We start from the raw sequence: 14,158 nt of genomic DNA on the forward strand, positions 1-14,158 counted from the left end.
GATCGAATACGATTAGGCGCCGATCATGGAGTTCACCGCCATGGACATCTTTCAGCACTCGCCCTTCGGCGACATTCTGAAATCGTTAAAGTCTCTCTCTTTATCGGGAGAGCCCTGGCCGGACTACGGTCAGCAAGGTTGGGATACGGACGATGAAGAAATTCAAAGCCCACCCACCACCCACTTTGTAGCCACTGTCGACGACTTAACCGACATGCTCGACTTCGACTCCGAAGACATCGACGGTATGGACGACGATGCAGGAGACGACCAAGAACCAGCACCTGTAGGGCGCTGGAAGGCCACCTCATCATATGACATATATATGGTGGACACTCCAAAAGATGGAGATGGCGATGGAACAGCGGGGGATGACACATCTAAGAAACAACCCAAGCGCCGGCGTCAGTGGCGCCGCTCCAAATCCCGCCAAAGCAAAAACGGTGATTCCGGCACAGGAGATAATAATACTCCGGATAGCGCCGAAGAACACCCCCTCCAGCAAGAGGATGGAGAAGCCAGCCCTCACAAGAGAGCGGCAGACAGAGAGGTTGAGGATGATAATTACATGCCTCCCTCCGAAGACGAGGCAAGCCTCGACGACGACGAATTCATCATGCCAGAGGATCCCGCCGAACAAGAGTGTTTTAAACGCAGGCTTATAGCCACGGCAAGCAGCCTCAAGAAAAAGCAGCAAACAGCTTAGAGCTGATCAAGATGTGCTAGCTGACAGATGGACTGAAGTCCTTGCGGTCGAAGATTATGAACTCGAACGGCCCTCCAAGAGTTACCCAAAGCGCAGACTGCTACCCCGATTAGAGGAGGAAGCACCTACATCACCAGCGCATGACATGGCCGACCGGCCACCTCGTGGCCGTGACAGAGAGGCCTCTCGGCCCTCCACTCAAGCCGTGCCTCGGCGCCGCTCAAAACATGCTAAGGCACGGGAAAACGCGCCAGACCTGCGAGAGATACTGGAGGACAAGGCAAGACAAACAAGATCGATCTACGGATCGCGTGGGTGCCCTATGGCACATGACGGGGATCGTCACTCCGGACATAATAAATCCGGCCGGGCCGGACACAGCAGACAAAGCTCATTCGAGCTGCGTCGTGATATAGCCCAATACAGAGGCGCCGCACACCCACTATGCTTCACAGATGAAGTAATGGATCATAAAATCCCTGAGGGTTTCAAACCCGTCAACATCGAATCATATGATGGCACAACAGATCCTGCGGTATGGATCGAGGATTATCTCCTTCATATCCACATGGCCCGCGGCGATGATCTACACGCCATCAAGTACCTCCCACTCAAACTTAAGGGACCAGCCCGGCATTGGCTTAACAGCTTGCCAGCAGATTCGATCGGTTCTTGGGAGGACCTGGAAGCCGCATTCCTCGACAATTTCCAGGGTACCTATGTGCGACCACCGGACGCCGATGACCTAAGCCACATAATTCAGCAGCCAGAGGAATCGGCCAGGCAATTCTGGACACGGTTCCTAACAAAGAAAAACCAAATAGTCGACTGTCCGGACACAGAGGCCCTAGCAGCCTTCAAGCATAATATCCGCGACGAGTGGCTTGCCCGGCACCTGGGACAGGAAAAGCCGAAATCTATGGCAGCCCTCACGACACTCATGACCCGCTTTTGCACGGGAGAAGACAGCTGGCTAGCTCGCAACAACAACTTAACTAAAAACCTTGGTAATTCGGATACCAAGGACAAAAGTGGCAGGTCGCGCCGGAACAAGCAAAAACGCTGCGTTAACAGCGACAACAACGAGGATACGGCAGTCAATGCCTGATTCCGAGGCTACAAATCCGGTCAGCGGAAAAAGCCATTCAAAAGAAATACTCAGGGCCCGTCCAGTTTGGACCGAATACTCGACCGCTCGTGCCAGATACATGGCACCCCCGAAAGGCCAGCCAATCACACCAACAGGGATTGTTGGGTGTTCAAGCAGGCATGCAAGTTAAATGCCGAAAATAGAGACAAGGGGCAGCGTAGCGACGAGGAGGAGGAGCCCAGGCCGCCGAACAATAGTGGACAGAAGGGTTTTCCCCCACAAGTGCGGACGGTGAACATGATATACGCAACCCACATCTCCAAGAGGGAACGGAAGCGTGTGTTACGGGACGTATATGCGCTGGAGCCAGTCGCCCCAAAGTTCAACCCATGGTCCTCCTGCCCGATCACTTTTGATCGAAGGGACCACCCCACTAGCATCCGTCATGGCGGATTCGCCGCATTGGTTTTAGACCCAATTATTGACGGATTTCATCTCACAAGAGTCCTTATGGACGGCGGCAGCAGCGTGAACCTGCTTTACCAGGACACAGTGCGGAAAATGGGCATAGATCCCTCGAGGATTAAACCCACCAAAACGACCTTTAAAGGCGTCATACCAGGTGTAGAGGCCAACTGTACAGGCTCAGTCACACTTGAAGTGGTCTTCGGATCTCCGGATAACTTTCGAAGCGAGGAGTTAATCTTCGACATAGTCCCGTTCCGCAGTGGCTATCACGCACTGCTCAGACGAACCACATTCGCAAAGTTCAATGCGGTACCGCATTATGCATACCTCAAGCTCAAGATGCCAGGCCCTCGAGGAGTAATCACGGTCAACGGAAACACCGAACGCTCTCTCCGAACGGAGGAGCATACGGCAGCGCTTGCAGTGGAGGCGCCGTTAAGCACCTCCAGCAGATTGTCCGGCACCTCCGGTTGGACGGAGGCCGCCGGCTCAGAAGGCTTGCTCCTCTTGGAAGGAGTTCGCCTACCGCGGTCCGAAACCGTTGAAGATTCCGGCGCGGTGTCCGGCTCAAAGCCGGACTTGGAGCCCTGGGGGGTCTTGTCCCCTTTACTCCCGGAGTCCGGAAGGTCGCCTCATGGCTCCTCCAGGACCACCTCCTCTTGGCCCGGAGCTTGTCGTGACGCCACTTCGGCGTCGTCCGCAGTGCGGGGGGAGGCAGCGGGCGGAATTGAGTTCACGTCCGATGAATCCAGGGAGCCGCTCGACGACTCGTCGAGCCCGGCCTTGGGCGGACTGCATAATTACATTCGGCATAAGGAACAGCTGTGCAACAAGGGAATGCTATGACTTACTCTGGTATCCAAATAATTACGATCCCACCGGGCGCCTGGCCCTTTGCGGCCACTCCTCTTCGCCCTCGTTGGCGTCGCTGGAGTAGTCCGGAGGAAGGGTTTTCCCCTTCTTAGACCCTTCGGCCTCCCCTGTTGGGGCAGCCTTCCTCTTCTTTCCTCCCTCCGATGGAGGGGGAGGGGTCTCTTCTTCCTCCTCCTCGTTTTCACGGGAGGAGCGCGTCTCGAATTCGTCGGATGAAGAATCCGACACCTCCTCGCGCCGGGAACTCTTTCGAGTCCCCGTGGCCTTCTTCTTGGCCTTCTTCTCTGGCACCACGTAAGGTGCTGGAGCCAGCAGCTTCGATAAACGAGCATCTGCTGGGTCTTCGGGCAAAGGGGCCGGACAGTTGACCTGTCCGGACTTCGCCTGCCACTCCTGTCAAAGGTAAGGGAGTTTAGATCCCGCATAGAGTCAAACTATGAGAAACAAATTTCCTGTAAAAGGTAAAGATAACCCACCGCACTAGCTGGACGCTGCGTGCTGAATCCGCGGTCCTCGGATGCGGATGCGGGAGCTTCGGCGCCCTTGAATAGCACCTTCCAGGCATCTTCGTACATCGTGTCGAAGAGCCTGCTCAAGGTTTGGTGCTGCGTCGGATCGAACTCCCACAGAGTGAAAGCCCGTTGTTGACACGGGACGATCCGGCGGACGAGCATGACCTGGACTATATTGACAAGCTTGAGCCGCTTGTTCACCGGGGATTGGATGCATGTTTGCAGTCCGGTCACCTCTTCCTCGTTGCCCGACGACAGGCCCGTCTCTTTCCAGGACGTGAGCCGCGTAGGGGCTCCGGATCGGAACTCGGGGGCTGCGACCCATTCAGGGTCGCGTGGCTCGGTGATGTAAAACCACCCCGACTACCACCCCTTCAGGGTTTCCACAAAACAGCCCTCAAGCCAGAGGACGTTGGCCATCTTGCCCGCCATGGCGCCTCCGCACTCCGCCTGGCTGCCGCGCACCACCTTCGGCTTGACGTTGAAAGTCTTGAGCCAAAGGCCGAAATTGGGGCGGATGCGGAGGAAAGCCTCACACACGACGATAAACGCCGAGATGTTGAGGACAAAGTTCGGGGCCAGATCGTGGAAATCTAGGCCATAGTAGAACATGAGCCCCCGGACAAATGGGTGGAGAGGAAAACCTAGTCCACGGAGGAAATGGGGGAGGAATACAACCCTCTCATGGGGCCTTGGGGTGGGGAGAAGCTGCCCCTTTTCGGGAAGCCGGTGCGCAATGTCATTGGACAAGTATCCGGCCTTCCTTAGCTTTTTGACATGGCCCTCCGTAACGGAGGAGACCATCCACTTGCCTCCCGCTCCGGACATGGCTGGAGAAGATTGAGGTGGGAAGTGCGGACTTGGGCGCTGGAGCTCGGGTGCACAGGAGATGGATGAGCTGAGGAGGAAGAAGGTGTAGGTAAAAAGGTGGATCCTTATCCCCTTATATGGGCGGATGCGGCTATGCGTCCCCACCAACCTGATAAAACTCGCTTATCTCCCAAGCGCCGTGATAAATGGCGCGGTTGGGTTACCCACGTCCGTATTGATGAGAATCCCGTAAAAAGGGGACACGATCTCTGCTTTGACAAGACGTGCCAAGGAAACCGCCTCGCAAAATACGCTGAGGTGGGGGTAAAAACGATTCGAATAAAGGCTTGGTCGTAGTGTGATGTCGCGCTACGGAATACGTCAGCAGATTAGATTTGTGTTAATATTATTCTCTCTATGGCAATATGTGGAAACTTATTTTGCAGAGCCGGACACTACCCTTAGTGTTTACAAACTTTTATGAAGAACTTGGAAGAGGAACCCACCTTGCAATGCCGAAGACAATCTGCTCGCCGGACTCGTCGTCATTGAAGCCTGGTTCAGGGGCTACTGAGGGAGTCCTGGATTAGAGGGTGTCCGGATAGTCGGACTATACCTTCAGCCGGACTCCTAGACTATGAAGATACAAGATTGAAGACTTCGTCCCGTGTCCGGAGGGGACTTTCCTTGGCGTGGAAGGCAAGCTTGGCGATGCGGATATTCAGATCTCCTACCATTGTAACCGACTTTGTGTAACCCTAACCCTATCCGGTGTCTATATAAACCGGAGGGTTTTAGTCCGTAGGACAGAATCCAACATACAACAATCATACCATAGGCTAGCTTCTAGGGTTTAGCCTCCTTGATCTCGTGGTAGATCTACTCTTGTACTTGAAGGAAATATGCCCTAGAGGCAATAATAAAGTTATTATTTATTTCCTTATATCATGATAAATGTTTATTATTCATGCTAGAATTGTATTAACCGGAAACATAATACATGTGTGAATACATAGACAAACAAAGTGTCACTAGTATGCCTCTACTTGACTAGCTCGTTAATCAAAGATGGTTATGTTTCCTAACCATGAACAAAGAGTTGTTATTTGATTAACGAGGTCACATCATTAGTTGAATGATCTGATTGACATGACCCATTCCATTAGCTTAGCACCCGATCGTTTAGTATGTTGCTATTGCTTTCTTCATGACTTATACATGTTCCTATAACTATGAGATTATGCAACTCCCGTTTACCGGAGGAACACTTTGGGTACTACCAAACGTCACAACGTAACTGGGTGATTATAAAGGAGTACTACAAGTGTCTCCAATGGTACATGTTGGGTTGGCGTATTTCGAGATTAGGTTTTGTCACTCTGATTGTCGGAGAGGTATCTCTGGGCCCTCTCGGTAATACACATCACATAAGCCTTGCAAGCATTACAACTAATATGTTAGTTGTGAAATGATGTATTATAGAACGAGTAAAGAGACTTACCGGTAACGAGATTGAACTAGGTATTGGATACTGACGATCGAATCTCGGGCAAGTAACATACCGATGACAAAGGGAACAACGTATGTTGTTATGCGGTCTGACCGATAAAGATCTTCGTAGAATATGTAGGAGCCAATATGGGAATCCAGGTCCCGCTATTGGTTATTGACCGGAGACGTGTCTCGGTCATGTCTACATTGTTCTCGAACCGTAGGGTCCGCACGCTTAATGTTACGATGACAGTTATTATGAGTTTATGCATTTTGATGTACCGAAGGTTGTTCGGAGTCCCGGATGTGATCACGGCATGACGAGGAGTCTCGAAATGGTCGAGACATAAAGATTGATATATTGAAAGCCTATGTTTGGACATCGGAAGTGTTCCGGGTGAAATCAGGATTTTACCGGATTACCGGGAGGTTACCAGAACCCCCCGGGAGTCATATGGGCCTTAGTGGAAAGGTGAAAGGGCTGCCCATAAGGGCTGCGCGCCTCCCCCCCTCCCCTAGTCCTATTAGGACTAGGAGAGGTGGCCGGCCACCCCTCTCCCTCTTTCCCCCTTAGGAGTCCTAGTTGGAATAGGATTGGGGGGGGGGGAGTCCTACTCCCGGTAGGAGTAGGACTCCTCCTGCGCCTCCATAGGGCTGGCCGCACCCCTCCCCCTTGGCTCCTTTATATACGGAGGCAGGGGGCACTTCTAGACACACAAGTTGATCATTGAGATCGTTCCTTAGCCGTGTGCGGTGCCCCCTGCCACCATATTCCACCTCGATCATATCGTTGTAGTGCTTAGGCGAAGCCCTGCGTCGGTAGAATATCAAGATCGTCACCACGCCGTCGTGCTGACGGAACTCTTCCCCGACGCTTTGCTGGATCGGAGCCCGGGGATCGTCATCGAGCTGTACGTGTGCTAAGAACTCGGAGGTGCCGGAGTAACGGTGCTTGGATCGGTCGGATCGGGAAGAAGACGTACGACTACTTCCTCTACGTTGTGTCAACGCTTCCGTTGCGATCTACAAGGGTACGTAGATCATACTCTCCCCTTGTTGCTATGCATCACCATGATCTTGCGTGTGTGTAGGAATTTTTTTGAAATTACTACGTTCCCCAACAGTACTACCCATATCATCAATATTAATCAAGCAGGACGTAGGGTTTTACCTCCATCAAGAGGGCCTGAACCTGGGTAAAATATTGTGTCCCTCGTCTCCCTGTTACCATCCGCCTAGACGCACAGTTCGGGACCCCCTACCCGAGATCCGCCGGTTTTGACACCGACAGGGAGTGTGACTGGACTAGCCGATATACCTTGCAGAATAGACGTATTTAGTGGCTGGATAGAGAGCTTTCCTAAACATCAAAGGCAGGTGATAGCTGTGCGCATTGCGTCAGTTTTCTGGACTTTGTGAAAAGCCAGGACCTCTGCTACTTTTCATCATATTTACCCGCATGATCTTAGTGTTTTGTTCTATCAAGTTGCTTACTGGATCTCCTATTGGGCGGGCCTATATTGGGCGGGCCTATAGAGAAGAGGAAAGCAATCGATCATGCAGGAGGTGGCGGCGCTGCTAATTGAGGTGGCGAATGGTTCTTTCAACAAGAGTAGAGGCTGGGCGCCGATGACGAGAAGGCTTGGAGTAGGGTAATTTTTAGTTTTTGCATTTATTTGGAGCTCGCTTTAGCCGGGACAGGCTGCTGGGATGCTTTTTCTCGTTTTTTGCCGCGAATTGCAGGGCCCTTGCGTGGTATCCCTCTCTTTGCAAATGAGAAGTTAGTTGATGCCTCAGCATGTTGCTTTGTGCTCCGGCACTAGGATCCTTTCGAATATTTAAAGACTTTGTTTATCGGTTTTCTTTCATTTAATGGAATGAAATCGGGGGCATGCCCCTCAATTCGTAAAAATACTTTTTAAAAGGTCAAAACTTACAAACTTTGATCAAGTTTGTGGAGAAAAATATTGACATCTAAAATGCTCATATATAACTAGACTCATCATAAGTTGTAGCCTCATATGTTATATATTTAGAATTATAGATATAAATCATTTTCTCTATAAACCCGATCAAGGTTTGTAGATTTGACCTTTTAAAAAGTCTATATGCACTACATTATGTAAAAACATTAGTTTGGTGAATTCAATTGATTTGAGCCATTCAATCATCTATATCGAATGTCTCATGCTGCTCCAATTTGTAGCCATCACATCATGAATAAATTAGAAACATGTTAATTACATTGATCGTAATTTGAAAATAAAATTAATTGTATTAAACACAATTAATCTCGGATTCAACATTAATTGCAATTAATTTTGAAAATAATATTATTGTCAAACTAGACGGGAGTGCACATACACGAACACTAGTGCATGAAACAGATAAAGTCTTTGCTTTTCACGCAGACTATACATGACAACACCTATACTTGGTAGACCTATTGATTTGATATCGTGAATGTTGATGTTTTTTCTATAAACTTAATAAAACTTTGATTTTTTTAATGTAAGACAAACCTAAAATGGGAACTAAAATGAGACATATAGAACGGGGATCAAAAGAGGACCAGACCGCGCAGCATATCACGGGCCGACACCGCAGGAAACGGATTCAAAGCCATGCACGCACTCTGCTCTCTCAGCAGAGCAGCCGCACGCAGCTCTTCAGTTGGTGCCCTTGTCGCTGCCGCCTCTCTTCTCCTTGATGAGCTTCAGGAGGCTGGGCATCATCTTCTTCTTCCTCTTGATGGTGAACGACGGCGACTTGGGGTTCCAGTTCGCCGCGGACACCGACGACCGCCGACCCTTCGACCTCTTCGACGTCGCCGACACCCTGCTCGACCTCCGCCGCGGGTACGCGCACTGCAGGCCCACACTCTCCGCCGTCGCGTTCAGGTCGTACAGCTCCTGCTCCAGCGCCTTCTGCTCGCCCGCCGTCTTCTCCGCCTCCGACGCCGCCTGCGCCTCCCTGGGGCCCATCTCCCTCATCTCCCGCTCCGCCGCCTCGGCCCGCATCGCCACCTCCTTCTCGCTGGCCTTGAGCGCCTGCACCCACGCCTGCGCCGCGGCCACCTTCTTGTCGGCCACCACCCGGACCAGCGCCGCGCGCCCGCTCAGGTACTCGTACTCGAACCGCGAGACGGTTATAGTCCCCTGCCGCCGGGGCGCCGCCGACGCCCTGGCCTGCATTGTGCTCTCCACGGCAGCCTTGAGCTTCTTCATTGCCGACGCCTCGGACGCCTTCGCCGCCTCCAGCTCCTTCACCGACTGCCTGATCCGCTCCTCGGCCGTGGCCATCTCCGCGGCGACGTTGTCGGCCTCTGCTAGCACGCACCGCTTCTCCAGCATGGTCAGCTCCTCCTCCTTGCTCGCCGCCTCGGTCTCGGCATGCAGCTGCTGCATCGCCGCCGTGAGGTTCGACACGATGGCCTTGGACCTCTCGTCGGCGGCCGTGACGGCCTCCATCTGGGCCCTCGCCTTGAGGAGCTTCGCGTTCAGCTGCTGCACCTGCGCGTCCGCGTTCTTCTCCTGCGCCTTGAGCCGGTCGATCTCCTGGACGACCCCCATGATCTCGGTCCGGGTGCGGTCCATGGAGGTCATGAACTGGAACGCCCCCGCCTTGATGCTCTCCAGCTCGTTCTTCGCCATGGACAGCTCGGCCTCCGCGGCCTGCAGCAACGCCCTGTCCTGCGCCTCTCCTTTCTTCTGTCTCGTGGTATCCTCCGCCGCCCCATCGTTCGGGACGTGGTGCTTCTCCATGGCGCGCACCAGCTCCATCTCGCCCTGCAGGACCTCCACGTCGGCGTTCGTGGCTTCCAGCTTCGCCTCCAGCTCCCTCGCGCGGCTCACCTCCCTGCGCGCCTCCTTCACCTTGGACCTCGCGGCCTCGATCTCCCGGGCGAACCGCTCTGCCTCGGCGACGTGCTGGGCCTCCAGCTCGCGGCGCTCCCGCTCGGCCTCGATGCGCGCGAGCTCCACCAGGACGTGCTCCTCGTTCGCCTCATCCACGCGCCGCTTCATCTCGTCGGCGGCCTGCAGGTTGGACTGGATCTTGCACACCGTCGCCACGACGTCGCTCTCGGCCTTGGCCTTGGCCTCCGCCGCGGACTTCACCTCCAGTTTCAGCTTGCGGAGCTCCCTCTTGACGCGCTCCAGCTCTTGCGACACCTCCGCGTACTGGGCCTCCTCGGCGCCATTCTTTCGTGTCCACGTTGCTTGCAGCCCTGACCTCTGGGACGTCGCCTTGGCCTTGGTCTGGTCGATTTGGCGCTCCAGCTCCTTGGCCATGGCTCGTGCTCTCGATAGCTCCGACTCGGCGCCGGCTCGCTCGTTATCCACTGACGCCTTCCGCTCGTTCAGCTTGTCCATGTCGGATTTCGCTCGTTGCTTCATTTCAGAGGACAGGTTCTGCATACAACAAGGTAGATATGAACTTAGTACTACAGTTAAACAGTACTCCAAGAAACAGGGAAGATATGGCAAGTCGTCCATGAATTTCGGAATTGAAAGAGTACCTCTTGAGCTCTGTTCTTGTCTGCCTTTCTTCCACCGATGCTCTCGCCGAAGATGCTCATTGTGGCTCTCACTGATCCACCATCCATGGCAGCCTCCACTATGCTCCAAATGACGCAACCTAACAAGAAGTGTATACAAGCTGCTCGTATATCCTCACCAGACAAATCTGTAGGCCCACAGCGACGCAGACCATTGGAAATTTATTTGGTTGGAAGGGGAAGGAGAGGCAAAGGAGAGAGGGGAGTTTATGTGCTGCTGAACGAGGACAAGTGTTTCAGCCTCAGCTCTATCCTTCTTGGCAGGACTCGGAGGAGCTCACTACCACACAGCACAGCTGTTCCCGTTTTATCCACCCTGTTCCTGTCCCTGCCTCCCATCACGTTTTGAGAATTGTCTCTAGCAACTAGTAACTGACAGCTCCCGTTCAATTTATTTCGCCGTTTCGCTTGTAGCACTAGAATACCTCTCTGGGGCTTTGGAGTAAAACAGAAATGGGATTTTCCGCGATGCCTTTTGGTCACATAAATTGCAAGTGGCTCGTGTTGCATTGTATCGATGGGACAACGGCTGTATTTGGAAGGTAGACTTTTTTTCAATTAAGAAAATATTTCAATAACTAATTAACAATGATATACCAATTACATCTGTCATTCGGCTTCTTCTTCTTTTTTTTTTTTGCGTGGAACCGTCATCCGGCTTCTACAATACCATGATATCAAGAATTCACTTTTGTTATTTGTAAGGGCATCTCTAACAGATCCCATAAAAAATAGAGGAGTAAACTTTGAAGTAAACCTTAGAGCATCTACAACACTAGCATTAAGACGGGCCGCCAGGGTGAAAATCCTGTCCGCTAGGTCTTATTCCCACACAAATCCCGCTAATTTGTTAGCGTCACCGCAAACTTAGGAGTTGGGCGACCCAACCTTTTGGCTCTATTTCTGTTCATTTTCCAACTTGTGTAGCGCCTGTTCTTTGCCACTTGCGTTGCAGGGGCAGACTGCACAGACGCTTAGCCCAAAATCCTTTTCCTAAGCGCCTATTCAAGCCTTGGGCATTGTAGCTGCCCTTAGTAGAGTAAGATTTGGGACGGTTGGAGACGACGATGGGGTTGAGATTTGGGACGGTTGGAGACGACGATTGTGACGCCCCCGATTCAATCATACACTAATCATGCACGTAAACGTGTACGATCAAGATCAGAGACTCACGGGAAGATATCACAACACAACTCTAAAACATAAATAAGTCATACAAGCATCACAATACAAGCCAGGGGCCTCGAGGGCTCGAATACAAGTGCTCGATCATAGACGAGTCAGCGGAAGCAACAATATCTGAGTACAGACATAAGTTAAACAAGTTGTCATAAGATGGCTAGCACAAACTGAGATACAGATCGAAAGAGGCGCATGCCTCCTGCCTGGGATCCTCCTAACTACTCCTGGTCGTCATCAGTGGGCTGCACGTAGTAGTAGGCCCCTCCGGTGTAGTAGGAGTCGTCGTTGACGGTGGCGTCTGGCTCCTGGACTCCATCGTCTGGTCGCAGCAATCGGGTAGAGAAAAGGGGAAAGGGGGGAACAAGGCAACCGTGAGTACTCATCCAAAGTACTCGCAAGCAAGGAGCTACACTACATATGCATGGGTATATGTGTAAAGGGGCATATCGATGGACTGAACTGCAGAATGCCAGAATAAGAGGGGGATATCTAATCCTGTCGAAGACTACGCTTCTGGCAGCCTCCGTCTTGCAGCATATAGAAGAGAGTAGACTGAAGTCCTCCAAGTAGCATCGCATAGCATAATCCTACCCGGCGATCCCCTCCTCGATGCCCTGTTAGAGAGCGATCACCGGGTTGTATCTGGCACTTGGAAGGGTGTGTTTTATTAAGTATCCAGTTCTAGTTGTCATAAGGTCAAGGTACAACTCCGGGTCATCCTTTTACCGAGGGACACGGCTATTCGAATAGATCAACTTCCCTGCAGGGGTGCACCACATAACCCAACATGCTTGATCCCATTTGGCCGAACACACTTTTCGGGGTCATGCCTGGCCGCGGAAGATCAACACGTCACAGCCCCACCTAGGCACAACAGAGAGGTCAGCACGCCGGTCTAAACCTAAGCGCACAGGGATCTGGGCCCATCGCCCTTAGCACACCTGCACGTTGCGTGGGCGGCCGGAAGCAGACCTAGCAACCTCCAGTACAACGAAAGTCACGTCACGCGGTCCAATCTGGCGCGCGCCGCTCAGTCGCTGACGTCACGAAGGCTTCGGCTGATACCACGACGCCGAGTGCCCATATCTTTCCCACGTAGTTGGTTAGTGAGTATAGACCAAATGGACAGACTCAGATCAAATACCCAGATCTCGTTAAGCGTGTTAAGTATCCGCGAACACCGACCAGGGCCAGGCCACCTCTCTCCTAGGTGGTCTCAACCTGCCCTGTCGCTCTGCCACAAAGTAACAGTCGGGGGCCGTCGGGAACCCAGGCCCACCACTACCTGGGTGGAACCACCTGCCCCTTCAGCCCCCATCTCCGAACAGTATCACAGGTAATGTAACAGTGTAAAGTATATAGTATATGCCCGTGATCACCTCCCGAAGTGATCACGGCCCAGTAGTATAGCATGGCAGACAGACAAGAGTGTAGGGCCACTGATGAAACACTAGCATCCTATACTAAGCATGTAGGATTGCAGGTAAAGGTAACAACAGTAGTAGCAAGAACAGGCTATGCATCAGGATAGGATAAACGGAAAGCAGTAACATGCTACACTACTCTAATGCAAGCAGTATAGAAGATAATAGGCGATATCTGGTGATCAAGGGGGGGGGGGCTTGCCTGGTTGCTCAGACAAGAAGGAGGGTCGTGGTCGACGTAGTCGATCACAGGGGCATCAGCGGCAGTCTCGGGGTCTACCGGAGAGAAGAGGGGGAAGAAATAGTAAATACAGAGCAAACAGAGCATAACAGGACAACAGACAGAGCTAGACGTGTTCTAACGCGGTGCTACACGATACCGGTGAAGGGGGATAACATCCGGGAATGTTTTCCCGAAGTTTGCATTTTTCGGACAGATGAAACAGAGGGGGAAAGTTGCATGTTCACTATGATAGGGACGTGTGGCGGATGAACGGAGAGCGTATTCGGATTCGTCTCGTCGTTCTGAGCAACTTTCATGTACAAAGTTTTTCCATCCGAGCTACGGTTTATTTTATATTAATTTTAAAAGATTTAAATCAATTTTAGCATTTATTTAATTAACTTAATACAACATTATCCAAAACAGTGCATGCTGACATCAGCATGACATCAGCAGTCAACAGAGGTGTTGACTGGGTCGCTGACGTGTGGGTCCCACTAGTCATTGACTGTTTAGTCTAATTAGGGTTTAACTAATCTAATTACTATTTAATTAAACTAACTAGTTAATTAGATTAATTAAACATGATTGATTAACTTAATCAATTAATTAATTAGTTAATTTAATTATTACCTATTTATTTATTTATTTATATTTACTTATTATTTATTTTTTTAATTCTTTTTTTTGTAAAACGTTCTCAAGGTGGGCCCCCCATGTCATATGCCCAAGGGGCCTAACGGGCGCACGGGTAAGCAGGCGCTGGGCGTGTGCGCTACCCAAACCACACGGGCGCACGCCCAGGGCCGCGGCAACGGCCA

General features: G+C 51.7%; 1 protein-coding gene across 1 annotated transcript; it reads right to left on the minus strand.

The window, feature by feature from the left end:
- Positions 1-8,243: 8,243 nt before the first annotated feature.
- LOC125544493 (protein PLASTID MOVEMENT IMPAIRED 2-like) lies at positions 8,244-10,771 on the minus strand. Its single transcript, XM_048708208.2, has 2 exons — positions 10,470-10,771; positions 8,244-10,362 (listed from the first exon to the last, which is right to left on the minus strand). Exons 1-2 carry the CDS (start codon positions 10,554-10,556, stop codon positions 8,620-8,622), a joined length of 1,830 nt encoding a protein of 609 aa, XP_048564165.2. The 5' UTR covers positions 10,557-10,771; the 3' UTR covers positions 8,244-8,619.
- Between the last annotated feature and the right edge of the window lie 3,387 nt (positions 10,772-14,158).

The sequence above is a fragment of the Triticum urartu genome, chromosome 3A, assembly GCF_056163025.1.
Source record: "Triticum urartu cultivar PI428250 chromosome 3A, HENAU_Tu73, whole genome shotgun sequence".
In the NCBI taxonomy this organism is placed as follows: domain Eukaryota; kingdom Viridiplantae; phylum Streptophyta; class Magnoliopsida; order Poales; family Poaceae; genus Triticum; species Triticum urartu.

Coding starts and splice junctions, on each gene's coding strand:
- LOC125544493 (XM_048708208.2), bottom strand. CDS start 10,556: ATGGATGGTGGATCAGTGAGAGCCACAATGAGCATCTTCGGCGAGAGC. Junction 10,363..10,469: donor ACAAGAACAGAGCTCAAGAG/GTACTCTTTCAA, acceptor TGTTGTATGCAG/AACCTGTCCTCTGAAATGAA.